Below are 27,033 nucleotides of genomic sequence, written 5' to 3'. Positions count from 1 at the left end.
CCCAAACTCCTGATGTCTTTTCTTCTCCTGCAGTTAGCTTACCTCTAGTTTTACATCCACTGACAGAAAACTTCCTCTGCTGCAAAGTTCTGGTTTACCAAATATTCCCCACAGAGACGGTCAACCATCACACAGCTTATTCTCATTGCACGAACGTGCCAAACGTGGCAACCAGAGCCGTGAGCACAGAACGGTTACTGAGACCGAGCCAGTGGCTCACAACCTTGGTTTGCTAGCAAGAACGCAACAGGAAAGAAAAACAACCTAAAGTAACGAGGAATCGACAAACCGACACATTTTATTCAAATGTAGTCAAATGATCTCAAAAGCTTGAAATGAGAATTTTGACTCAGCTTCTGTCAACAAAACTGTCCGAGACTGCTTGAGATCTGGCACTGCAGGTCACTGCGAACTAGCATCCGTGCTAGCCCTGGATCCCTGCTCACCGCCTGGAGGCGTTTAAAACCCTGCAGTCAGCATGGTGTGGATGCACACGTAGATACCCAAAACAGAAAGCAAGGGTGAGCTGTATGGCACTTCTATATAAAAAACACATGGAAAATGTGCTTGCATAATAATAAAGTTTTTATTTCTAAGCCAGACATGCTGTTTTGTTGTTGTTGTTATCATTAAACCTTGGTTCTTTTGTACGTAGACATATTCCTATTGCAAGAAATGTACTTTGTAAAGACAAAGATGAGTTTGGACTCCTGCCCAAATGCTAATGCGATGAGATCTTTAAAACACAAAAGAGTTAAAGCTAATCAACATAAGAGTCAGTAGGCTACATCAATAAAATCAATCCTAGAATTAATAGAGAGGCTACTCAATTTCCCAACACTTAGGCAGCAATCTTATTAAAAATGTATTTCAAACCTTTCCTATAAAAACAGGATCACTTGATGGAATTAAATATTATTCTACTCACTTCTTTGCAAATTTTCAGTATGGTTACTAAATCTTCTGCTTGTCTAAACAACAGACTAAAATCTTAGGTACATTTCACCACTAGGCCTAGGCTCTGCTTTGCATCAAATGAAAATTCAGATTTGCTCTTTCAGAGGAAATTTCTACCAGGATCAGGAGAGCGTGTTTCACTGCCTGTAGCCCAGCTGCCACTTGCAAAATATTCATGCTGTAAATTTAATGTGCTCGTTACTGTAAAAGTAGCAGACCATTTTCTCCAAATTCAACAATCACACTTCCCATTCCTGGAAGTTTTTCGTCACAAAAGAGAAAATTTACCTAAAATTACATGGGACCACTCAGTGCCAGCTGAGAGCTCAATTCTCATCTTGATTTTGTCTATCAGCAAAGTCATCAACAGAACATTTATGAAGAGCTTAGAGAGAATCTTCATTTGTTTTGTGACTCAGAACTTCATAGGAACATCACTTTAGCTAAGTGCTATTTAGTCTCTAAATTGCAATAGCTCACATTTTGTGTGGAATAAGTGCACTAAAAACCAGTACGTCTACCTTCAGATTACGATTAAAAAAAAAAAAAAAAGTGCAGACAAACACACTTGGACACAAAAGCCACTCAGTTATCAGCTCTCCCTCCATCCCGGCTCTCCCTCCATGCTGGCCCTCCCTCGGATAGCAGCCCTGACTTGCCAACCATAACTACCCAGTTGTAAGTAACAGCAGAGAAAACAGGAAACCAAAGAATTGTTCCATAAAGAACAAGGTGCCAAATAAAAAACAGCAACAAATCCATCGTGGAAAAATCAAGGGAAGGGCAGAAAACAAGTAAATTTATGAAAAAAATACAACTAGTGCATCCTTTTTGCAGAAATGCACCCTGTCCCCTTGTTAAGGGGCTGACTTGCCCTGCATATTAGAAGCACATCCAGGTGCAAAGTCCAAATTCTCTCATCTTCACTTGAATCTCTTTCTCTATGCTCAATTCAGCTTTCTTGTTCCACTAACCTTGCTTAATCACTCTACTTTTTGGTTGCTTTCTTTCCATTTTTTTAATATTGCAATCCTTTGCGGGGGGGGGGTGTTTCTTTCTTTTCATCATATACTGTTTACATGCCTAAGAGTAATTCCTTGAAACCACACACGTAAAATAGCTCCCATGATTTGCAACAACTGCCACTGAGAAGTCCTTCTCTTTATTGGGTTCAAGGTGGATGTAGATCACAAACCTCACCAATAAACTGTACATGTTTCCTGAAGAGCTGATTAGAAATTCTGCGTATTTGACTGAATATGCCATAAAACTGCAGGGTTTCCACGCCATGTCTCTCACGGACCTTGACCTCGAGCCTGCTGAGAAGACAGATCAGAAGTCCCACATCCTGCAACTGCAATTACAGCATGGTAGCTATGGTGCAGCAAGACTCTATTAAAACTAAGAGAAATCTGCTTCTATTTATTGAAGTGGTCTCAATCTGAGCCCAGCATGCAGTTTTATTAAAGGTACAATTTATAGCCTACCTACCCCTGTGAACTATAGTTTCTCATTCCCATTCTCTCTTTTTAAACTCTTCATTGGTTTCAAGTCATGTATTTTCACATCGAATAGTTCCTCCAGCACACCTCTCCCTCCAGCAACTGAACTTCAGTAACCTCATTTCTTTGAGGACATTAGTCTGAAAATCTAGCTTCACTTCAGGAAGCTAACCAATCATAAAAACATTTTGCTATTCAAAAAACACGATCTGAACTCCTACACCAGAGATCTCGCCCAACAAGATTTAATACAGTTCTTCACAGACACATTTCTGGAATATTATCTTCTGTATTTTCAGTATGTTAACCACAAGACGACAGACCACACAGATCACGAAGCTCAATTCCAGAATTTTAAACTGTGCTGTCTTTTGACAGAACAAGTTATCATCCGTGTGGATTAGCTTTATGATTTGTTTTGCACTGTTACCAAAACATGTCTGCATACACCCTCTCGTTCCTCCTTAACGCCTTAAAGGATCCCAAGAATCCATCTGTCTTCAAAACATGCACCCAAGTATTTTACATATGGAGATCTTCAAAGACAGAGGATTTCTTACCACGTTCTTTCCGCAGCTTTCAGCGGTCAGTTGTAGACACCCTTTTCTCATCCAAGTTGATGACAGTATACGTGCCAGTTTTACCAGGTACAGAAGTGCACCGACGGGCTGTCTCGCACCACTTGCTCGGTTATAAAGGACCTAACTTTTTCCTGAGACATCAAAATATTTCTCTCGCAGTAGCATGTGAAAACAATGTAATTAAAAATCTACTTCAAAAGCATTCTGCATGCTAAGCATTACGGCATTCATACAGTTAAACTACAGATCTCTTTTACACATCTGGGTATTTTAAAAGCTTTGATCTTGTTTTAAGACGACAGAAATCCTGGAGCTATTAATGTATGTTACCGGGTGGCCCTGTTACTTCCCGGTCTTTTGAAGGCTGTCCTACAACTCCTACCTGTTCTTCCCCACACTTCACCACCAAAAGCTCGCCAGAAGCACCAGTGTATTTTGTCACTGATTATTCTGGAACATATTCATCACCACAGCACAGGACTGCCTCAGTAATCTTGCTCTGACTCCATACTCTGACGTTATAATTTCTTGTGATGTCCTCTTCATCCACCTACTAACATGTGAAGATTTTTCTGAAATACCTTTCAAATCCTGCTGCATATCCCTCTACACAAATAGAGTCCATACGAGAGGAAACCGAGGGCACCAGAGAACAGACTTGCATATTATGCTCATCAAGTTCATTCATTCTTTAAGAACGAGACATGCCCAAAATCCAAATAAGAGAGAGTTCCTCCCAAACTGCAGACTCAGATGTCACCACAGCTCAACAGCTTTATTTCTCTGCAGATTCTGGCTACTGGGAAATATTATTAGGTTAAAAAAGCCTCATGTAGGAATCTCCACCACTAACAAAATTGCCTTGGCATTCTTCATTTCTACAAAGCCTATATACTGCTATTGCCACTAACCTTGCAGAAACGTTAAATGAAACCAACACAGACTTGGTCTGAATACTTCTTACACGTTAGATATGCTTTCACAGCTCTGAGTGTTTTAGGCAATGCAACGGCATCAGTACTATCACTGCATACACTTCTGAAGTATGCTCTCAGGGAAACTACCTCTCGCCTGTGTAAGCTCTCAACTGCTCAGCAAGTAGTGCCTTATTTTAAACTAGGGCTGTGGCAAACACAGTTCTGATGTTCCAGGGCACATACCAAACTCAGGGCAGAGCTGGGCCGTGAGGCACCTCGGATACTGCTGCTTCCCGTGGCCCCAGCACAGGCGGCTGGCTCCAGACAGGAGCAAATCCCAAGATCTAGACATCGTTCTGGATACAGGTCTAATACTGTAAACTAGTAGACATTCATATTCTTGAAACATTAAGCACCAAACACTCTGGGACTGCTAAAGGAATAAACTGGATAGATATTAATCCATACGATCAGTTTAATACAGCAAAAGGGTAATTATAGAAATGTAAATCACAGAGACTCACTTTGAAGGACAAGTTTCCTGTAACATTCATATGAGTAAAGAACATGGAATGGTAGAACTGAAACATTATTAACTGAAATATGAAAGTTGAAATGTGCAAGGAAATGAAAAATGAAAAAGATCAACTGGAAATACCATTAGTAGAGTAAAGGGAAGGAGCAAGAAATAAAAAGTCCAACCATCAGCAAATAAATCATAGATTACCTAAGGCCTAATCCCCAGGCGCTCTGGAAACAGTTTGATGAGCATGGCTTTCAGCTGCCCTTGTGTCTTGGCTTTGCCAGTAAAAGCACCCATGCACTTCTTCGGGAAACAAGACTGGACTACTTAAGATGTAACCTAGGTGAAAGGACACTTTTCAACCTAATCAATTCCTCCATGTGGTTACCGGGGGGGAGGAGGCAGCAGATCCACCACCAGATCTTCGTGCTGGGATGCTCAGTGCGCAGCAGCCAGACCCGAGTTGCCACGTAACATGGCAGGCTCTAGCAGAAGGGGCAGCATGAACATGGGCATTTAGACAATAAATTCCGATGACTAAGAACAGCAGCAAGCCTGAACTGCTGGCATTGCCTTTGGGGCTGCCTATCAGGCATATCAGTGTTTTGCAGGGATGTGATCTGGAAAGGGCCTGCCCAACTCCATGGGCTCTCAGGTGAAACAAGGTAGTCTAATTCCCACAGCCTGTTCCCCAAGTAACTGAGAAATACTAGAGAAATGGGAGGAGGTGTAAATGAATGGTTTTGACTGCAGCAAGAACCTGGTCTCAGCCAACTTTTTTAGAACCCAGTGGCACGTTCTGAGTCTGCTCAGACCTCTGCAGATGAGCAGCTCCAAGATGCCCCAGATCACGGTTTGGAAAGCAACCACATATGTGCAAAACAAACTGCCTCTGTTTACTTAAGTGATGTGAATGAATATGGAGGTCTGATTTGGAAATCTGCAGTGTCCTAGAACAGGCAAACTTCTACATGAACACACTCCCAAATCGCATCCATAGCACGTCTGCTAACGTAGCCATGTATTTACAGCAGCTAGCTTCACACAAGCAAAATGCAATGCACTTTAGCGTATTGATGGCAGAGTCTTCTGGGGTTTTTTGCCTTTACCCTAGAGCTTTTAGCAGCATCCTTTCAGAATATATTTTTGCTACTTGTCAGAAAAACATTCCTAAAGTACTTTTCCCTATTCTCTCAATAAGCCAAATAGTTGGCTTATTCACTTTAGGATTCAGCAAAAACAATGTAAAACAATTTTGCGGTCGCTTCTACAGAAAATCTCCCCTTCCCAAAGGTGAATTTATAAGACTGGAATTAGTGCTGATTCATGAGAGAAATTTTCTGATCACAAGAAAGATAAGCAGAGAAGGGATTAACAGATTTTCTCAGTGTTTTAAGTATTTTCCCAGTTCCTCCTTCTCCCTGTGCATTGCTTGGGACGCGCATGCAGCATTACAACAATGGCATGCTTGACACCAAAAAAAGCAACCTTGCATCTTTCTGCTTATGTCTCTTTCCTTTTTTGTTAAAAAGCAGACAAAGTATGGCAACGATTTGATAGCCCAGCAGTGCTTTGCCCTCCTGAACCCTGGCAATGACCCAGAGGATTTGCACTCTACTGCTAATCAGAAGTCTGGCTGTGGCCATTTCCCATGACATAGCTGGAATTCTCCCAAACTTGCCCTTCTCAACTCCACTAGCCAAGCCATACGGAAACGATTTGCTACATCCTTACGCCGTCAATCACAGCACCCATCCCCTAGAGTCTTTGCTGTAACAGCACAGCCTCCTATGACCCACAACGGCAGGGCTACAAAACCTTTCTACACTTACGATTGACCCAAAATCAGAAGCAAAAACTCCCTCAGGCAAGCAGTTTCTTCTGTGGACCTGCTTTTCCAATAGCAATATCATAGCAGAACTAGCAGGTGCTCTTTCCCAATGCATTCATTTGAAAAGGAAACAAAACATTTCCATTTGGAAACCTAAATATAAAAAATACACCCTCTGTACACGCATTTGAGGGGTATTTTTAAATTTCTGTCTTATTAATAAATCACAGGCCTGTTTCTATTCAAGATGCTGGCTGCAGCTGCAGGTTTCCCTAATTTATCACTCCTTCTTCTCAATGATGCATAGAAATACCACCAACTTACTGTATTCTTTTCTGTTAAGATCAGGAAGCATGGAAAAGAGACAAACCAATTTCTGCTCCATTCACCTCATTCTTGTATCATAAGCAGCATTAGCAGTGTTAGTACAGTATTAGTAGCTTTGAAGAAAGTTAGAATAAAAATTAAGGCTGTTTGGATCACTTCAAGTTTCACCATTTTAAGTTCACAGTGTTTAAGTAAGAAATTCTGACTTTTCAAGGCAAGGCACAGTTAATCCTGCCTGTATACCAAGAGAGTACACTTAAGCACTTGAATAATGTAAAATTAAGATTTACAGATGAAAACTCATCAGTACTTCGAAAACAAGAATGAGCCTAACTCAATCTTTTTAAAATGTACTTATTTTTCAAAAATTTGAGAAATCAAGCAGCATTTGATTTTCTTTGTGCTGCAGCAGAAGCAGCAGCAGCAGAAGCTGTTCTCAAGCATATGAAAGCTTTCACTCTAAGACTACAAGTATCCCAATAGTTAGGTACTTATAAAAGAAAGTAATTCATTCCAAGTCAAATCATAACAGTACTGTAATGTTCCAGTGACCTCTACAATAGTGTGTGTACTAGTAATATGTTTTGGCTGTTGTGCTGCACACAGTTTTCATTAGGTGTTGCATTTTCTTGCAAAACAGTCTAAATGCTCATATTAAGAAAAGCTTCTTAAGAGCAACTGTGCATGTCCACAGCAAGTAACCTGAGTGAGGGAAACAAGTAGCTACTAAGAGAGATGGGAAGGCATAGGCATACATGAAACCATCAGAGGAGGCTATCCAAAAAATCCCCACGTCTTACCATCAGTATTATCCAACATGAACCTGTACATAGTTATTTAATTAAAAATATCCCATCCAATTCTTCAGAATATTAGCCATTTACCAAATGCTTTTACTTCAATAATTAAAAATCTGAATCATGACATTGCCTTGCTCACACCTGGTCCCAAAACTCAGCCCCTCTCTGTACCTGATAGTTTGTATTTGCCAGAAAGTGTTGACTAAAAATCTCTCTGAGCAACTGAGCTGGCAGTGCCAGTTTCTGAAGATGCAGATTTTCCACGCGAGATCGTGGCTTTGCCAAGCCGTGACGAAACACAGCTGGAGATGCCGAACAGAACCATCGGTAGATTTACAGTAGATGCACTGTGCAGGCTCCAAAACCAAATTCAGGCAGTGATATGTAATTTAATATGCATCTAAAATTGCACCTCTACACAATGGTAGCATTTAAGTCCCTGTTGCTCTCTTGAGTCTTCGCAAGTAACTGTACTTAGAATGTGGACTCCAGGCTGTGCAAAACAACACAGTGGAAGACGCTATTCTCCTTGGTATATTTAGACCTTCAGTTTATTAACAACTGTGAAATAACTGAAGCAGCTAAAACTAAAAATTAAGACATACTTACAACAAACTTCATAAGCATGTTTCTAGGTTGGGGCTACTCTGTGCTAAAAATACGTGCTTGTAGAGACAGTTTTGGGGGGGAGTTAACGAAAATAGCAACATTAAAATATTATTCAATATCATTAACACTTTTTTTTTCATGTGCACGTGGGACAAATTATTAAATTTTAACTTCCATTGTTGAATGATTCCACCACCTGCTTTAAAGACTTTTTTTAAGCAGTTTCTTACTAAAAGTTTCAAAAGGACTATGTATGTCCTCCTAAACCCGTACCAATGGTACCGTTTGTTGCTATTTTTGCTTTCGGGTAGTTCAGAAATAGCCCATGCTTTTGTATGGTTAACGGCATGACCCACAAACGTGCTGCTGTACTAAATCGGCAGGCGTTACCCCGAGCAGCGATAACGCAGAACTGCACTACCGGAGGGCTCCTATCCAGACATCCCAAAGGCCCCTGGGCCACCTCCCTCCGGCCGTGATTTAGTTTGAAGACGCCGGCACTGCACCACTGGAATAAAACCGCTGTCCAAAGCCCCTCCGGTGCCTGCCTCTGCCAGACCCCGACGGCAGCGACGGCCCGCGAGGCACACGGCGCTTCACCTCCTTCGCCTCTTGTCCTCCTCCAACGTTCTCACTTACGTCCAGGCACTACAAGTGGAATAAGAACTACCAATTATCTTCCGCCTGCAAAAACCTGGCAACCTGGAACCCCAAATCCTCAAAGCAGGCTCTACGCCTCTGTGTCACTAAGTGGTAACAGTGCACAACTATAGACAAGCCCAAAGTACATTTCTCATCCTTCAATTCAAATACTGAACTGTGCAGGGCATAATTCAAAGGAAGGGAAAACATTTTTACCTCTAAGGCAGTTTCTGGCTTTTCCTTTATACATTATAAAACCTATGACCCTATGAGACATACTGACCTGCTAATACAAACAAACTGTCACAGTCATTAACATGTTAAGTGACATATGAATGTAGTATTTTAATAAGCATCATAGCTATACACTAAAACTTAGTCCCATATACATGGGATCACAGTTACTTGATAAAATATAGACACGCAAAATTATTGCAAAGCCATTCAAAGTACCCAAGTTACAAATAATTTAAGATAATAATAATTTGCAATAATTTAAAATAAATTTAACATTAACTGGAATTTCTGAAATAATCGAAACTTTACTTACAGTAGTCATTCCTACACTGATATGCTAAAACAGTCTCTCTAAGAACCAACTATACTTTTAATAGGAACATTAAATTATTACATTCTGTTATAAGAAGAAAGTAAAACTTTTGTAAACAGAACTAAATCAATTCAAGCTTTTTTTCTTTTCCTAGCCAGGACAATTCACATACACACCCTGAAGAGAGCAGAGAAGCTTCCGAGTAACCCAACTGTCAACTAACTTAACAGTTGGCCACTTTTCTTCTTCTTCTTCTTCTTTTTTTTTTTTTTTTTTTACCATTTTTTTATTTACCTTCTTTTTATTATCATTATTGTTATTATGATGTGATGCCCAGCTCTAATCCACGAGCATTTAGAGAAGGGGGGAACCTTTAAATAACATTGAATGGTTTTGCTCAGCTCTATTTTTAAAAGATTAAAGATTATCTCCAGTATTTTATTTTTTCTTCTAAAAAACTCTTAAAATTCAAGTATTTATCCCATCACATAACTAGCAATTAATTCACATCTAAGTAGTAGTGTCACTCTCACAGGGAAGAAATTCCCCCTCACGTTCAGGCAGAACTTCCTGTGCTTCAAATTCTGCCCATTGCCTCTTGTGCTGTCACATGGGACAACTGAAAAGAGTTTGGCCCCGTCCCCTTGACACCCTCCCTTCAGGTACTGGTACACATTGATAAGATCCCCCCTCAGTCTGCTCTTCCCCAGGCTGAAGAGGCCCAGCTCTCGCAGCCGTTCCTCGTAGGGCAGATGCTCCAGCCCTCTGATCATCTTCGTAGCCCTACACTGGACTCTCTGCAGTAGCTCCATGTCTCTCTTGCACTGGGAAGCCCAGAACTGGACGCAGTACTCGAGATGAGGCCTCCCCAGGGCTGAGTAGAGGGGCAGGATCACCTCCCTCGACCTGCTGGCAACACTCTTCGTAATGCACCCCAGGAAACCATTGGCCTTCTTGGCCACAAGGGCACATTGCTGGCTCATGGTCAACTTGTCATCCACCGGCACTCCCAGGTCCTTCTCTGCAGAGCTGCTCCCCAGAAGGTCAGCCCCCAGCGTGGACTGGTGCCTAGGGTTATTTTTCCCTAGGTGCAGGACCCTGCACTTGCCCTTGTTGAACCTCAGGAGGTTCCTCTCCGCCCAGCTCTCCAGCCTGTCCAGGTCTCTCTGGATTGCAGCACAGCCCTCAGGTGTGTCAGCCACTCCTCCCAGCTTGGTACCATCAGCAAACTTGCTGAGGAGGCACTCTCTCCCTTCATGCACACATCTTATATAATAACCGCAACAGCCTACCATGCGAGTCATCCTGTTCTTACAATGACTTTTTAAGCAGAGAAGTGGGTTGCAGACTCAAGAAAGGGATATAGCAAACAGCTTTCTTCCACAATTTGAACAAGTCTCACAGATAAAATGTAAGAAGATTGAACACCAAGACACATCAGCTTCTGAAAAGGATACCCAAGCTAGCATTGCAAGCAGATCTGAGCAGCACAATTTAGAGCAGGAGATAGCTAAATATGCCTTCCTTTAGCAGCAGCTCCTCAGTCCTAGCTCCTGCTAAGCTCCAAATTTTTGTGGGAGTTGCAAACCCTCATCTCACACTCGCACAAGATGAGCACAATCTTGCACCTCCTAGACACAGTATCTTCCAGCACCCACAGAAATCCTCTCTACTACATTTAATCTTTAGTTTAGGTAACTTTTTTTTAAAAAAAAAAAGAAGAAGAAAAGAAAAAGTATCCCATCTTTAGGAACTGCCAGTCCTTGAACTAGCAAAAAGCCTAAAAACTGTAGCATCAAATACTTCAAATAATATACCTAACCACAGAATGATTTGGGTTGCAGAGGACCTCTGGAGGTCACCTGGTTCAACTACTCACTTAAAGCAGGGGCAGCTCCAAAGTTATATAATGTTGCTAAGTTTCATTTCATAAAACATGTTTCACTCTTCTCTAAATGACAGCAAGCAAATCAGAAAAGTATCCTTCCACAGGAGAAAAGGACAAAAGAGCCTGAAAACACAATACTAAACACGAAACCCTAAAAACAAAACACATGAAGGTAAACAGCTTCCCTACCCCCAGCAACTGCCAAATCAGACAAGCCTTTACTTTACCTACCCCTACAACTAATCCTCATGCAGTCTGTACAGATGAAGCCAGCTGTGTGCTGTAGAAGCTGCTCTGGAAAGTAAATCAAGTGTCTAGTTGTTGTGTAACTCAAAAAGTGCAATTTAAAGTTATACAGAAATGCTGTCACTGGCTACTCAAGTCGGCCGATATTTTCCACGGAGACAGCGATACCTCTAGCATCCCCAGCATTCCTCTAGCATCTTAACACTCCCTGGTAATGGAAAGCGCTTCTTTCGCTATGAATGTCTGAAATTTCCATAGAGAAATGAAATGTGCTTCCACATAGTTTTACAATGTTTTATCCTTTAAGGTCATCATACTTAGGGAAGACATTCAGGGCTGAAAGCCTCAAGGAAAGCTTACTTTGACAGTCTTCCAAGGTGACATTCAAACACTGGAGCACACAAGAAAAAAAAATACCACAGAAAAATTTCTCCCAATTGAACTTCTTTCCCATTTTCAAGACAGTCATGCCTGAGGTCCTCACTTTTCCATATACCTTGGCACGCCTATTGTACTTTAAAGGATGAAAAAACCTTTTCTCCTTTTCCTTATTTTCAAGGAACAGACTCTCCAAAGTGAATGAGAGCTATCAAACAGATTTGTAGCAAGTCTCATCTTTTAAAAGTATTAAATTTATACTTTGTGTAAACTTGTATTTTTTTTATATACACACTTTTTTTAAAGTTCAGCCACAACAAAGGTTTTAAAAAATCCATCCTGTAATATATTTTGCCATGTCTGACATCAGACATGTTGCTTGTTGTACGCTATTGCCATCCATAGACCAAACTATCTAGTGAACTGGAAAAACAAATATTGTTATTGACATAACAATTAAATTAAATAATGTTATGTACTTCTGAAATACATAATTACTGGTACACAGAAACTACTCTTCCAAATACTTTATGAACGTTGCCTTGAAAATCAAAATTGCACAGTCTTGCTGAGCAATAGCAGTCTAATTCTATTCTCCTTGCAGAAGGATGGGTACAAATGGAAATGCAGTGCCATGCACATACACATCCCACTAGTATAGCTATTTAAAAATAGAGAACCACAGAGATTCACTAGATAATTCATTTAGAGGAGTGATTGTCTCAGTAAACGGATGTGGCTAAATTCCTATGTTTTATAGTAGCTAATCTCATCACACTGCAAAACCTGGGACTGGTATTTCAAGTGTAGTTTTTGGCAATAACATAAATACTGTATACAGCATAAGAAATAATCAGGCCTCTAGAGTAAAGAAAGGGATGTTTAAGTGAAGTACCTGTTGGCCAATAAGTAACCAGACCAAGAAGGATGAAGATTAGACATGAAAACAGCTGCCACTTCTGCAGAAAGACCTCAAGTGATAACAAGAACTTCACATAATGTTTAGTCAGCTCTGCTCCCAGTGAGGGAATGAAAGGTATGGGATTAACCAAGCAATTACTGTGGAAAAATTGGAATTGGAAGGTAGAATACAAGTGACAAGCAAAGACGTCATTCTGATACTCCAAAGATATGACTACTATGTCCATACACACCAGCTGGAGAAAAATCCTTTTAAGGGCTAGAGACTGATCACTCACCCCCCAAGGGCACTCGGCAACCTCCTCCACTTCCAGCGGTAAAGAAAATGTTGCAGCAGGACTGGCGGTGATGACAATCAAAACGGATACAGCAAAGACCTCTCCTCACATGGTTCAGTCGTAAAACACAAGATTCTTTTCTCAACAAAATAAACTAATTTGTACACAAACAGAAATTTGTTTTTATATTCAATCTTTTATTGTGAACATTTTCCCCCTCACCATTCAACAAGCATCATCACTCTATCTTGCATAAGCCACTCGAAACATTCAACTTAATACCCATGTGTACAGGGTTCCTCAGCTGTTTCCTGAGGACAGACCTCCATGAACCTCCCCTCCCCATCAGGAAATTTAGTAAAGCAAGTCAAAAAGTAGGTATGTCAATCCCAACACACACTGTTTAGTTTCTGAACAGTATTTGCATTTTTAATGTAGGAAAAAAACCCTCAAACTTCATCAGTGGAGATTATTGCATATTTGAATAATCTCACTAAATACAAAAGCATTATGTAATAACAGAACTATTAAAAATCAGCTCTTGGACTTTTATAACACAGTGTCATAATCCTTTATTTTCTGTATGTTACACTGAGTTAAGAAATTAAAGCAGCTCAAAGGCACAATTCATATGACATCCTTCTCTCAGTCATAAGACCAAGAAGATAATAAACCTCCTGCCTGTCTATTTTTGGAGAATCATAATGTTTAATGACTTGCACAAGTTACTTTAATGTTGTTTCATAAATAGTTGCTACTCTGACAGTTGTACAATGCAGACTGCCCTTGGAACATGAAGGTGGGTCAGGCTCAGACCTCCTGGTTCAGCTCCATACTGACCTTTCTGGAAGGTGCTACGTACGTACGTGTACACACACACACACACACACACACACACACCCCTTTACAGTCCCCTCGCTTCTCCCACTGAAGGGCATACAAATCCTACTGAAATCCTGGATCATTAATGGTTGTATTTCAAAAGCAAAACTATAGTGCATTTAGAAGCAATAGCAGTACTCACTTTCGGTGACCTTTAAGTGCCTCAAATATTTTAAATAGGTATGCCATATTACCCCAGTGAAACACTGAAAATTTTCATGAAGTTATGCTTCCTATCGTACTCATTACAGCTTTCAGGAATGAGATTACACGATCATTAAAACGAGGAAGTGTTTGCTCTTGCATCATTTTACCTGCAACAACCTTTACACATTGGGCACTCAGAATAGACACCCCTCTCTGCAGACAGAGCTGAGTGTTGCTACTGTGAAACGGCAAATAGTACAACTGGGTGCCGGAAAACTGTCAATGGGAAATGGTCTTTCATTTTTCAAATCATTGATCAAAATCCAGGCATTACGTGCAGCGCTTCTAATTTAACTCTCTTTGGTAACGCTATAACAATGATCATTGCATCTATTTTTAGTATGCATTTACAGAGTGAAAGCAAGTCTCATCTTTTGCAAGATACTTCCAAAGTATTTTAAATGACTTGTGCACAAAAATGAATTTAAACTATTTTTTTAACCCTAGAATAACTGCATTTTGAAATGCAGTGTAAATATTTGCTTTATCATTATTTAATTTTTTCCTGTTACACAGATGAGATGACTGTGCTTCAGGTGACCACTATAATCCATCCTACAACTAGCTCTATACTCACTTAGTTTAAAGAAATGGCCTCAAAGTGTGAAAATAATGCTAAATTCTTATTTTAACCTCCTATGTTATATTTACTCTGCACTTTCTCCTAGTTGCAGCAATGAAAATTTGCAAATGAATTTGCAACCACTCACCCTACCCGTGGCCAGAAACCCCTAGCAGTTCTTGATCATTTACTAACCTGGTTGTTTGGCAAAAGGTTTTCAGTAGCTTTCAAAATACAGTCAGTGAGGAAAGTGCAAAAATAGTTTATGAATTAACCAAATAAACACAAGTTTTAAACAAGTAAAAGCAATATCCACGTATAAATAAACTATAAGCAAGTATACCATGTGCAGCATACCTGCTGACACCTGCAGACCAGCTCAGTGGCCAGTAAGACACATTAATAGGGAAAAAAAAAAAAAAAAAAAAAAAAAAGCAGTAAATTTGACTTTCCGGTAAACTTAGGGCCATGCAGAGCCATCACACTAATGTGGTTATTTGCCACCTGGAAAAGGAATGGCCTACACACCATTAGGTCAGAATATCTACAAAAATATTATACTTGAAGATACAACTTAACTCTTCTCTGCCTGCACTAAACTCTACGCAGCTATACAATCCTCTGCAAGGGTTGACCAAAAGCTGTCCATGACTCGAGCAGATGTACCCACTTGGCAAGGGCCAGGAGAAACACTGCGTCCCAGCCCCGCACTCCCAGGAAGGCAGCTGGAGCAATCCCAGTGCAACAACTCTGCAGGGAGCCACAGCTCTGGAGATGGTACTCACAGATGCAAAAAAAAAAAATCCAAGCCCTGAAGACTAATATAAGAAAATGGTAAGCCAATATGCCCACCCACAACTATTGTATTTTGAGAACTCTGTAATAGCTTTTAGTCATGTGAAAGCCATCATAGCAAGAAGCTGACTCACTGTGTTTTTCTCCCAAATTTTAACTTGTCACTAAAGACAGAAGTAGCAAAACATTGGAAAGGATGCATTTCAGATTTGGCAGAGGGTACACGACCATCCTCAGAAACCACATCCCCCTCCACCTAGGTGATGACTAACCATTGAGTCCTGAGCAAACTATCCTTGCTGTAGCTCAGATAAAAGCAAAAAAAAAAAAAAATCTGGTCCACCAACAGTCTGGTCCACCAACAGCTCTTTAAAAGAATTTATCAGTGTGAATCCTATCAATCATTTCCAAGTGAAATTTACTGCAAGACAGGGCACTTAACACAGCTTATAAAAGAACCCTGAAGTTGCAGTTACTCATTGTCTGAGCAGAACACAAAATTCATAAATACCACATTTCACAATTCACACAGGCTGCTCCCCGAGATCAATTCAATGCAGTTCTGGCCTCTACAAAGCCTCAGAAGTGACAGAATTTGCTTGTTGCCGTGATCATATTTTGCTCTTTACAACTTGACATAGGACTCACATTCTGAAAGCAATGCACTAATCTAGCAGTTGAATAGTTAACATTGTAAGAGAAAGAGAGAAACAAGCAGTGGTAAGAGTTTAATTACCAGTACATCCAGACTGCTTTTGCAATATTTCAGAAACTGCTAAAGCAAATCTACTTCCATGGTTACCTGGTTGTTTTCACCCAGGATGTGGAAACTGGCCCTTATGGATCTCTTTCTCAGAAGAGATCTACCCATCCATGAAGATCATGCATTCCACACAAAAATGTGCACACAAGCACCCAAGTAATCTGCCTTAAACACATACATTCAACACTCATATTTTGTGACTTTCCATACTTCACACAAGAGCACATCTACAAAGCCAACAGTTTTTTTTCATCTGAGATTTCACAAAGACAAAGTTCACTTCCTTCCATCCCCTTCAGGAAGAGATGCTTCTCTTTATTCAGTTTTACAATCTGCTTCCCTCAAGGCATTTAACCCCACTTTGCTATGCATTTCTAGAGATAAATCATCAGTTACTCAATGCTAGAGGTTGTTGACATCTGGAACCGCATGCTCTCACCATGGTTGCTCATTCTCTGTAGACAGAAGATCCTCCATCAGAGGTATGGAAGGAAGAGTCATAGCCTTACAAAAGCAATAGGTCTGCAACCATTTTTTAAACAAGGGTTCTCCAGAAACAAGGAATATATAAATATCAATAGTGTGTGGAAGCTTATGGAAGATGACTCTGGATTAATATGGTTGTCAATTTACTTAACATAATTCTGATTTACGTTGCTATCCATAGGCAGTTAAGCAGGGGCTTCACTCCTCCTACCCAATTTATTGGTTTGCTTTACCACACAACAGCAAATTCAGGGTGCTGTAATATATTAATGGATCACAGGAACAGTAGAAGTCCCTAAGCTCAAATAATCTACATTAAAGATGAACTATCTTTCCAAAAATAGATTCAGCAGATTTTAGGTTAGTCTCGTTAATCTTGTGATTTTAATTAATTGACAATTCAAACACCTAATCTTGGGACATTAATCTTTGCAATTGATGTCCAAGTGGATGAGATGACAAAATATTGGATTTTATCAACATTAATTTATTGATATAAAAATAAAGGCTTAATATTACTTATTTTAAAAGGAAATGTCAAACTATCAACAGCCCTATTGATGCAAATTCCTCAGCTGGACTTCAGAAGTTCACAAGGCTGTTCTTGGTTTTAGGAAAATAAACCAAACACTTCCCAATTTAAGAATGTGTTGAGCACACAAAATGATAATATAATTTTATTTAACATGATATCTCCCAGATGCACGACTTGAAAATAGAGTACGTTGCTGAAACTGCTTTAAAAAAACAACCCTATATTTAGGGAAACAGACACCCAGCAACATGCCTAAGGCTACCAAATAAGTTAGTAGCGAATTAATCTTACAAATTGGGAGTTTCCTGATTTCTTGGACTGAATTCCAACCAAAAGAGTATGTTTCATTCCTAAAAATGAAGGAAGAGGTATTATTCTTTTTAACAAATAACGAAGGTGAAAAGCAATCATGTAAAGCTTACTTCCAAGGCAGAATAGTTGTTTAACTTCACGTGCATGTGTGGCATTGCTTCTGGAAATGTTAAACTCTTTGCTACAAACTGCCTTAAACAGCAATACAATAGGATGGCCTAATCAGTAGACAAGTTGGCAATAGGTGTTAATTTAAATAAGGTAGCTCTAAAATGCACAATTTGCTGAAGAGCACCTTTTCTTCCCCAAGCACCCCTATTTTGCCAAGGCACAGTTCCCCAAGACATCTACAGAGTATAATTTTAAATATCTATTTTCAAGCTGAGGAAAAAGCAGTATAAAGGATGAAGCCTCAAATATTTCCTTTTTGACTTGTCCTCATTTTTTTCTACTTCCATAAAAAAGCCTTATTCATATTTTTAAAAAGGGAAGTAGATTTCTGTACTCATTTGGACAGCAAAAAAATTCTTAGACTCTGGAAGTATAACTGGTGTGCATATTTTTAAGAATTGTAAAATACATTATTTACAAACAGAACCAATATACATATGCGTATATATGTGTGTGTATGTGCGTATATTTATACATACACACACGCATGTGTATACACACTAACACACACTCCTAATGGCTTCAGCTTGCTAAACGCTATCAGTGTCATCCAGCTATCAGCAGCAGAAGCTTCTGACCTAATGCGCATCTTTCTCAAGCCAAAAGTGCACCCCAGAGAGCAGCAAACACTCACTGTTATTATTTACTGTCTTCTAAAAAGACCTGCTGTGATCTATACACAGTAAAACAACAATTATTGGATGTGGACAAAACCACAGCAACACACTGTTACAGCCTACATTATTTTGCCATGGCAACGCCATAACTCAAGCTATCACAGCGGCACTGCCACGGTCCTGCTTTAGCGTGGAATGATGACGGAGCTCGCCGACAGCGCTCCGATCTTGCTTTCTAGAAAGGGGACAGACAGGAAAATAAAGAGGACACTAAGAAAATTTATGAATTAATCCCTGCTCTGAGAAACAGCTTCTGATGACATTCACTAGATAAACGCCTCAGAGCTGAGCCGAGCCAGAAGTTAGGAATTTCACACTTAGAGCTTGCAAAGCACCAAGCTAGAAAGGAGACCGTAAGGATGACAGTTGTAGCAACTCTTTCAGAGGCCAACCTTTGGCAAACCATACACATGGGAAACATCCTCCTAGCTACAATAAAAAAAAACTGAGGGAGATAAGCACCCAAAGATGACAAGACATTGGTGAGAGCTAATCCATACTGCCCTTGCCACACCGGGAGACGCCGACTTTCCTGGGCCAACTTCTCATTCCAGGCGCGCTGTGCAGTACAACGGCACAGATCTGCACAGCCAACCTCAAAGTTGCATACAGCTTTATATGTATGTTCAAGAATATGATCCTCATAAGTAAGGTAGTGCCTAAACCTCTGCTAAGAATTAATGACACTGCTTACACAACATTCAAGACTGCACATCAAACACTAAAATCATCAGAACAAGAAAATCAGGAAAAGAGATGGTAAATATGAACATATAAAAACAAAATTAAAAGCCAGTAAGAAAAATAATCAGAGAGGTTGCATAGACTTTGTGACTAATAAGTTCATCGGAAACATTCCTTTTAAGTGTGCATGTCCATACAATAATACACATTTCTTGCTAAGACTTTCAAAGTGTATGAATTACAGAATAGACTACTATTTCTAGGCTTTTTAATGTAGTTTTAACACTGAGCTTCAGGATAAAACTGAGCAATCAAGGTATCAAAACCAGCCACAGCAATAAAACTTCTCTGAGAAACCTTTTTCCAGAAAATTCTTCAGAAACATCTGCGTGTGCGTGTGTGTTTTCTCATTTTTAATCTGCATTAAAAAAAAAAAAAAAAAGAAAAGCAAGTAACAGTCAAAAAAGAGACTCAATTTCTGCTAGTGTTCCTCAAGGTATCAAATTCACATTTGCTTATTTGGGTCTTTCACACTGCCGAACATAGCATATTAGATATTAATGTGCCATTTATTGAACACTGAACTAGCAAACTGAGATGACACATCTCACCTCTGTGGTTATAAACAGGAGATAAGATTCATATTAGTGTTATAAATAAATTATAAACAAAATTGCAGGTCCACACATTACTTCAGGAAGAAAACATTGAAAAGCAACTGAAATATAATCCAGAAAAACGCCAAAATTTAGATTTCACTACAAATAAGAGTGAGTCAGCGTAACTTAACCAAGTTCTACATATCCTCTTCATCCACCTACAAGCAGAATGTCTGTATGGAGGCAAAAGCCAGGTAATTCCTGAACCCAAGTAACCTAAAGCAACAGCATAATACAGCAGGCTGAGCACCAGATTCCCATATCCTTTTAGCAGTTTGTTAAATTTCCAATTTTTTTCCTCATTTAATTCTTTCCCCTGCCTGCCCCCCTCCAATCTTCAAGCATTGAAGTGATACATTTTGTTTTGCAATTTGTTCTGGAGAAGTACCACCTAATTAAAGTTTGGCAATTATTGTAATTATTGATAGGCACCGACTTCACCCTGGAAAACATCTATTTACAGATAGAGCGATATACATCTATAAGAGACCATATGACTTGCCATCAATTAGGGAATTAGCACCACGTGCAGCAAGCACCCACCTGCCTCTCCAGGCACCCGCGGGGCTCCGCTGCCCGGGAGGCTGCACGCAAGGCGCAGCGGGACAGCGGCGCCTCTCGGTCCCCGTCCCTCACAAACTTCGCTGCACCACAAACAACCCACGATGCGTTGGCAGCACGGGATCCCCCATATACACGGACGTTAACAGTAACCGCGCCCAACAGACGCCCCAGAACTACAGCCACTTGGTAACGGCGGTTCATTCGCGCTGCAAGTCTCAAGTTTAGGGCGCTTCGATAGATTTTCTTTTTTTAGTCCAAACTAGGAAGCTTCATTTCATCTTGACTACTTGGCTACAGAAAATAAGACAACTAAGCAAATATATTCTTACAAAACAAATATATTCTTACAGGCTGGGTTTTGTTTTAAGATCCCTAAGTATCTCGTGGCCTCGTACGTGCCTGGCCGTTGGTGAGCAGGCAGACACGCCGTGTCCACCAACACGGCTGCGCGCGCTAAGGAAACTCGTGACACCAGCACCCAGGAGCAAAAAGTTACACTCATACACTACCCAAGTTTCAGAACTTATTTTGAATATTGAATATTACAAAGCAGTTACCTTGGGCTCAAAACATGCTTTTATAGCTTTAGACAGCCTACATGTTTTGGGTTGTTGCACTTTTTCTATGCATTTAATCTTTTTTATTAAGATTTGTATTACTTTTCTCTCTATCCCTATTTATTAGTAAACAGTATCTGAAGCTATCCAACAACTACCTGCCTTGTTTCCATTTCAAGATTTATTAAATGTTTTCTCCTAGATTCATTCTCTGAACATTTAAAGTAACCTCACTTCAAGATATTTGATACTTATCTCACAAAAAAAAATTAAAATTCTTAAAATCTAGGAAATCAAGACAACAGAGCAATAGCAAACATTTCCACTAGAGAATTCAGTCAAGAGCGCAGTCACGAGCCAGCATAACCTTAAAATTTTTATCTTAACTAAAGCAAACAAAATCCATGAATCCCAAAGCCATTCTTCCTAAAAGAAAAAGCTCAAAATCTTATGAAAAACTCATTTTGTGGGACGTTTCACATTCCACCGAAGGCTGATTCCCCTCTATACTTCTGCTCCTAATATCAACCAGATGTGACGAAGAAGTCCAGGCAGAACTGTGAAAGACGAGGATATTCTGTAGCTCTGCGGTCTGAGGAGAGGGGTTGCGGAAAAAAGCAAAGGTACTTGAAGTTAACTGACAATTTTAGAAAGCTTCTGAGATTACAACTACCTCAGCACTCATCAAGACAGATGAAGATGTTATCAACATAAACAACGTTCCTTAGAAACCACAAGTAACCAGAAATTTCATTTCAGTTCAGTGCTAATCACATACAATGCTACTACTTACAGAAGAAATTAGAGCATATTAAATAGGAAGTCATATTTGTAGATACATGTAAGCATGTTCTTTTCTTTTCTGTTTTTTTTCCCTAATCTTAAAAGTACCACCATTTCCTTAGGAAACCCATATGAGCAGCTTTCTACAAAATAAATACGAACAGCATCCTCTGAAGACCAGATAATGCTAATGGGAAGCAAGAATCACCTCACATTCTATAATCAAGTGAAATTTCAAGATACAGAAAAGATATACACTTGAATCACTCCGTCCTAGAAAGCCCATGGAGAAAATATTTTCCAGTGCATTTAAAAGCTATGACAAAGCCACATTAGTCAAAAACAAATCTGGCAAAAATTTTCAAGTAGATTTTGAGACCAAGACACCAGTATTTTCCAATCTGAATCTCAATGTGGTTGATAAAAGTTCACTTATTTGCACAGTAAGTCTTTCAAGAGAAAGTTCTAAGAAAACCAGAGTTCATTAAACAAATCCTCCAAAGCTGTATCAGTGCCTCTCATCACACCACCCTGTTCAATTTGTTTTCTCTTAAAACCTTGACAAAGAGTCTATTTTTCAAATAGTCAACTGATTCCAAAATTAATCTTCACCGTTGCAATGTGTATTGTATTTCCACAGGAAGAAAAATTTACTGCACTGCCTGAATGCTGTTTCATTGCATAAAGAGGTATTAAAACAATTATAAGAACCCCATATGAGTGTAGCAACTTTTCAGCCATCCTGTAGTAACTTGACAATTTTGCTAGCCAAATCATAAATCTTACTAACCAGTCTTCCATAAATCAACTCAAGCATTCAAAATAAAATTTTACCATATACACATCTCAAAAAAGATGGACTAGATCATGAGTTAAGCCTTGGCAGGTTCCAGAAAGCTATTTCCAACAGCTTTTAACCGCTACTTTAAAATAAGCACGTGATTCTGTTCTCGATTGCATCTGTGTAGCCACCTGCTCATCCTTCTTCTTTTTTTATTATTATTTTTTAAATCACAGGGTCATTGTACAACATAAAAAACAAACAACGCTCCCCAAATCCTCCCCCAAAATGTGCTCCTGAGCTAAGATTAGTCTTTTCTTGCTGTTCATACCAGTCCTACTACCATCTAAACATCATCTAACACAGTCTTAATATTTCAAGATGCAAAATGCTTTCTTCTCCCATATTTTTTCATCTTCCTGGCTGAGGCGGCATCAACCATAACTTTACTGGCCTGCATGGCAGTGACTTGGTTTACTTAAAAAAGCATGTTTTTAAAACTCAAAGAAAAAATTACTATAACAAACTGTAATACATCAACATGCTGATTTTTTAAAACCATGTGTATACAGTCTCTCTTTCTGGACATCTGGACTTTGTACAGTTGATGTAAGTTACCACTTCTTTATTATTTCTATAACTCTTCATAGAGAGCTGCAAATATTTCACTTTGAAGTCAACAACACATAACAAACATAAAAATTGTGATTTCTTTTCCATCTGATATTTATTTGCTAATGAATTACTACTATAAATGCAAAGACAACACAACATCACTATGAATGCTTACCATCTAGCAGTTCTAGTACCTCCAAAATCAAACATCTCACCCCAGTCGGGACAAACACGCAGAATCTGCATAATGCAATAAGGAACATACAACACAAATGCAAGTCAAATTTTACTTACAATCTTGTTAACTTCTGCGTGTTCTGAAAAAGCAGCTCCGGAAGAACTTGCAATTTATTCCTGTTCAGACGCCTAAACATGAACAGTTAGGAAAAAAAAAATTAGATTATCTTCCAAATTAAGAAGCTTATTCTATTATGCATAACCACATGCAGCTCCTATTAATACATAGTACTAAAATTAATACTACAAACTGAACACAAAACACACTGTGTGCCAAGGTCTGCATGCCACATGCAGACCACCTGCCTATAGGCTTGAGATAGGGAGTCAAGGGACAATCACGTGAAAGTTTTAATGTTTCAGTATGGATAAGTATTCAAGTTTTTTTCTTTATTTTGCTCTGGAGGCCTACTAACAGCAACTCATATGGCCACCACGTTGAGTTTTCATTGCTATGAGGAATAGTTACCAGAAAGTATCTGGATTTTATCTTTCGTTCTGCATATGTAGGCGCAATAAGATAAGGTGATTTCCAGACTACCTATTATGTCTGCAGCACACCCAAGTGAAATTAAAAAAAAAAAACAAAAAAACCCACACTTCTGAAACATCACCTTTGGAGCTGATGAGTACTGTTGTAGAAAACACAAAAAATACACATAACCAACAACACAGTGCTTTGAACTAGAAGTTTTTCTTTAGAGTATTTCCAGGAACATTTTAGAGAGAAGCTCAATGTTTATATGTTAGTCCATTTGACTTGCCTTGAAAATTTCACACTTACAGACAGCTTATCATTTGCAAGAAGGCCACTGGCTTACAAGTGATACCAGTCTGCCACCTGCAAAATGCATAAACTTTCTCTCTTTGGTAAAATGTGTAAGATTTCCTTGCAAAATTCAAAAGCAGTTTTATGTATAAGAAACAGTCTTTCTCCTACAATCCTCTTTCTGACACCACCAGCAGCTGCTTGCTTCCACAGCCCAGAGGAATGGTATTTGCATGTTGAAGCTGACCCAGACTAAAGCAGCACAGCTCCACTGTTCTAATTATGCTCATATATAAGAATATATTTTTGCCTTCCTCCTTCCCCATCTGCCTTAGATGCTTATTAACTCTGGTTACCAATCTATTTTTGCTAGAATTCTGGTCTCAAAAGCCACCTGGATTTTAGAAACTTATCAACGCTTAGCACCCAGTAACCGGTCTCCAGTTTTCTCACATGTTGAGTAATTCCACTGTGAGAATTCTGAATCCAGCTGGAATTGCAAGGCCTTCCTCAGAGATCAAACTAAACCAAAGTTTTAACGCTATCTTAGTTCCTTTATTTTTCCAAGATACCAGATTCTCAGTCGCCCTTTTAAATTGTCCTCTTCCTGAGCATTTTAGGATTTCATCCTGACATTACCTGAACATTGATTTTCCTTCAAACATCAGATGAAGTCCACACAGGCACGTTCCCTAGCAGCTCATGATGTGATTCACTGTTTCCTAGCAATAAGCCTTTTGTATTGGTCAGAATTTACTATGTTATTTATAGAGAAATATAATACATTATATAACATACTAAACCATAAAAACACAGTATTGTTTCAAATGACGTTTTACTCTTCTCACACCGCGGCGCTCAGTAAGCTGAACCGACCCACAGAGATAACTGCTTAACCAAATCCTTCCCTTGCCTCAACTCAGGAACAGCTTGATTTTCAAACCACCTACGAGAACACACTAGTGCTCGCGTACACACGCGCTGCACGTGCTCCTCTCCTCGCGGCACGCCAAGCGCACAGCAAACGCAGCGTGCAGCTAGCGAGGCAAGGCCGGGCGAGCAGCTGACGACGGAGGAGTCCGAGCTAACAGGTCTTTAAAAAAATAAAATAAATAAAGAAAAAAGGGCTTGTGCTGCTTCAGGCTTTGCAACCTCTCCAAACATCATTTTCATCACTTTAAGACTTGTTCCTAAATCGCATTTCACGCGCGGTTTGGTCCGCAGCGCAACCACGGGAGCGACAGGGCATTTTCTCTCGAACGCCACCGACTGTATTCAAGTAGCTCATACTAAAATACTTGCATAAAAAGACTAGATTTCCCCTATATAAATGCAGATACACACTCAATAAGGGATACATTTTACGTACAGATATTTATTAAGTGCCAAAACACCATCAAGAGCCAACCCTACAAAAAATTCCAATTACACTGCTAAAAATACTTGGAGAGAAACATCACTAAGAAGTTTCTTGATACAGAAGGACCGAAGTAAAAAGCAGGATGCTTTAAAATCCCGTACAGAAGGCGTAAAAGCCTCGAAAAGCGTTTAATGAGAACGGCTGTTTATCAGCACCGCTGCCTTCAGCTTGACGGAGAAGAAGCGCCCGCGAGGACGTGCGAGGCGGAGAGCTCCGCGCCGCACCGCGCCGCGGGTGTCCCCTGCTCCCCGGCGCGGGCAGCCGAGCCAGCCGAGCCGAGCCGCAGCGCTCACGAGGAAGCCGAGCACGAAAACCGCGGGAGGCGGGCGCCAGCGGGGAGGGTCTGTCGTCTCCGTTCGGGATCCTCGCGGCCGGAAATCCAGCGTTCGCCTCCGAAGCCGCTTCCTTCAGCGAAGGGCGCAAAGCGCCGCAGCTGGAGAAAGGATGAGAACCGTCCGATAAGAACTGGAAACTGCTCCGCTCTTCATTTCAGTCTTCTCACAGCTTTTCCAAGGTCTGAGCTTATTTTACTGAAAACCGCGCTACGCTATCTTCAGTAACGCTGAACATTTCCCTGCCGTGCTACTGCCTAACGCTCCATCGTGTCAGCTAATTAGTTCTTGCCGAACCGTGCACCGGCCTAGACATAACGGCACTCCTCACCCTAACAGGGGACTTCAGCACAAACAACAGAGCAAGCACCAGCCCAGGTACCATGAAAGTGTAACATCAAATTTATAAAGAATGTCTAATTCAATTACAACTCTTCTACTCAGAACAGCATTTCTAATTTGATAATATACTTAGGAAAATGTGAAGTCATTTACCACTACAGTAGAAAAAAAGGGGGGTGGGGGGAAGTGGTCTGCTAAATTGAAAGTGAGCCAAATTCCTGTTAAAAAAAAAAAATGTTGAAACTGTTCTTGTGACCTCACTGTATAAATAAATACAGATATTTCTGTTTCTAAACTTGTGGTTTATTTAAAATAGAACGAACATGAAGATATGGTATCTGGAATTTGATTTAAAGGCCAAGCCATTTTTGCAACTACAATTAATTCTAGCTACACAATGAGAGAATGCTTCATCGGGTCTGTGAATCTGAACAGCGAACTAAAATTTCCAAAAGTATCATTTACATTTTCCCAGCAGCGCTGTTAGTGAACTTGCGAGGGTCACACGAGCTCCTCCGCAGTAAGCAAGCCACCTGCGATTCCCAGCACGCTACTGGAAATCTTTGCTCCGTCCTCTTCCGCAGAGCTAGAAACGCCTCTGCCACGCGAGCAGCACCTGCGCGAGCCCCGGCCCGCGACGCTGCGGCAGGCCCGGGGGGAGGAACCGGGGGTGCAGGGCCACGCGGGATCCGGTCCGGTTCGCTCCACCTGGGCCTGCTTGATGAAAACGCAGCTGTTCGGCCTCCGAAGTACTTGGAACTGGACATTTTATAGCTAATGAGACCTGCAAAATATTCCTGGAATCGGGAGCGCTGGGAGAATGATGGATAGTCACCGAATGCCACGGAACAGCTTAGCTCCAGCGCTGGATCAGAAGCAACTCCGTGAATGCGCACAGTGTGGAGCCCAGACTAATAAAATCTCCTGGAAACTGGAGAACAGCGCAGGGG

At 40.3% G+C, this 27,033-nt stretch overlaps 1 protein-coding gene across 3 annotated transcripts in view; it reads right to left on the bottom strand.

The window, feature by feature from the left end:
- The window catches only part of SLIT3 (slit guidance ligand 3), a 463,356-nt gene that overhangs the window by 384,728 nt on the left and 51,595 nt on the right, over positions 1–27,033 (bottom strand). For all 3 annotated transcript variants that reach the window (XM_062587759.1, XM_062587761.1, XM_062587762.1), the window contains exon 4: positions 23,278–23,349. In XM_062587759.1, the coding sequence (XP_062443743.1) occupies positions 23,278–23,349 (72 nt within the window). The remainder of the gene's footprint in view (positions 1–23,277; positions 23,350–27,033) is intronic.

This window comes from Rhea pennata, chromosome 14 (genome assembly GCF_028389875.1).
Source record: "Rhea pennata isolate bPtePen1 chromosome 14, bPtePen1.pri, whole genome shotgun sequence".
NCBI lineage: Eukaryota > Metazoa > Chordata > Aves > Rheiformes > Rheidae > Rhea > Rhea pennata.
Note: the sequence above shows the minus strand (reverse complement) of the source record. Positions and strands in the feature narration are given on the sequence as shown.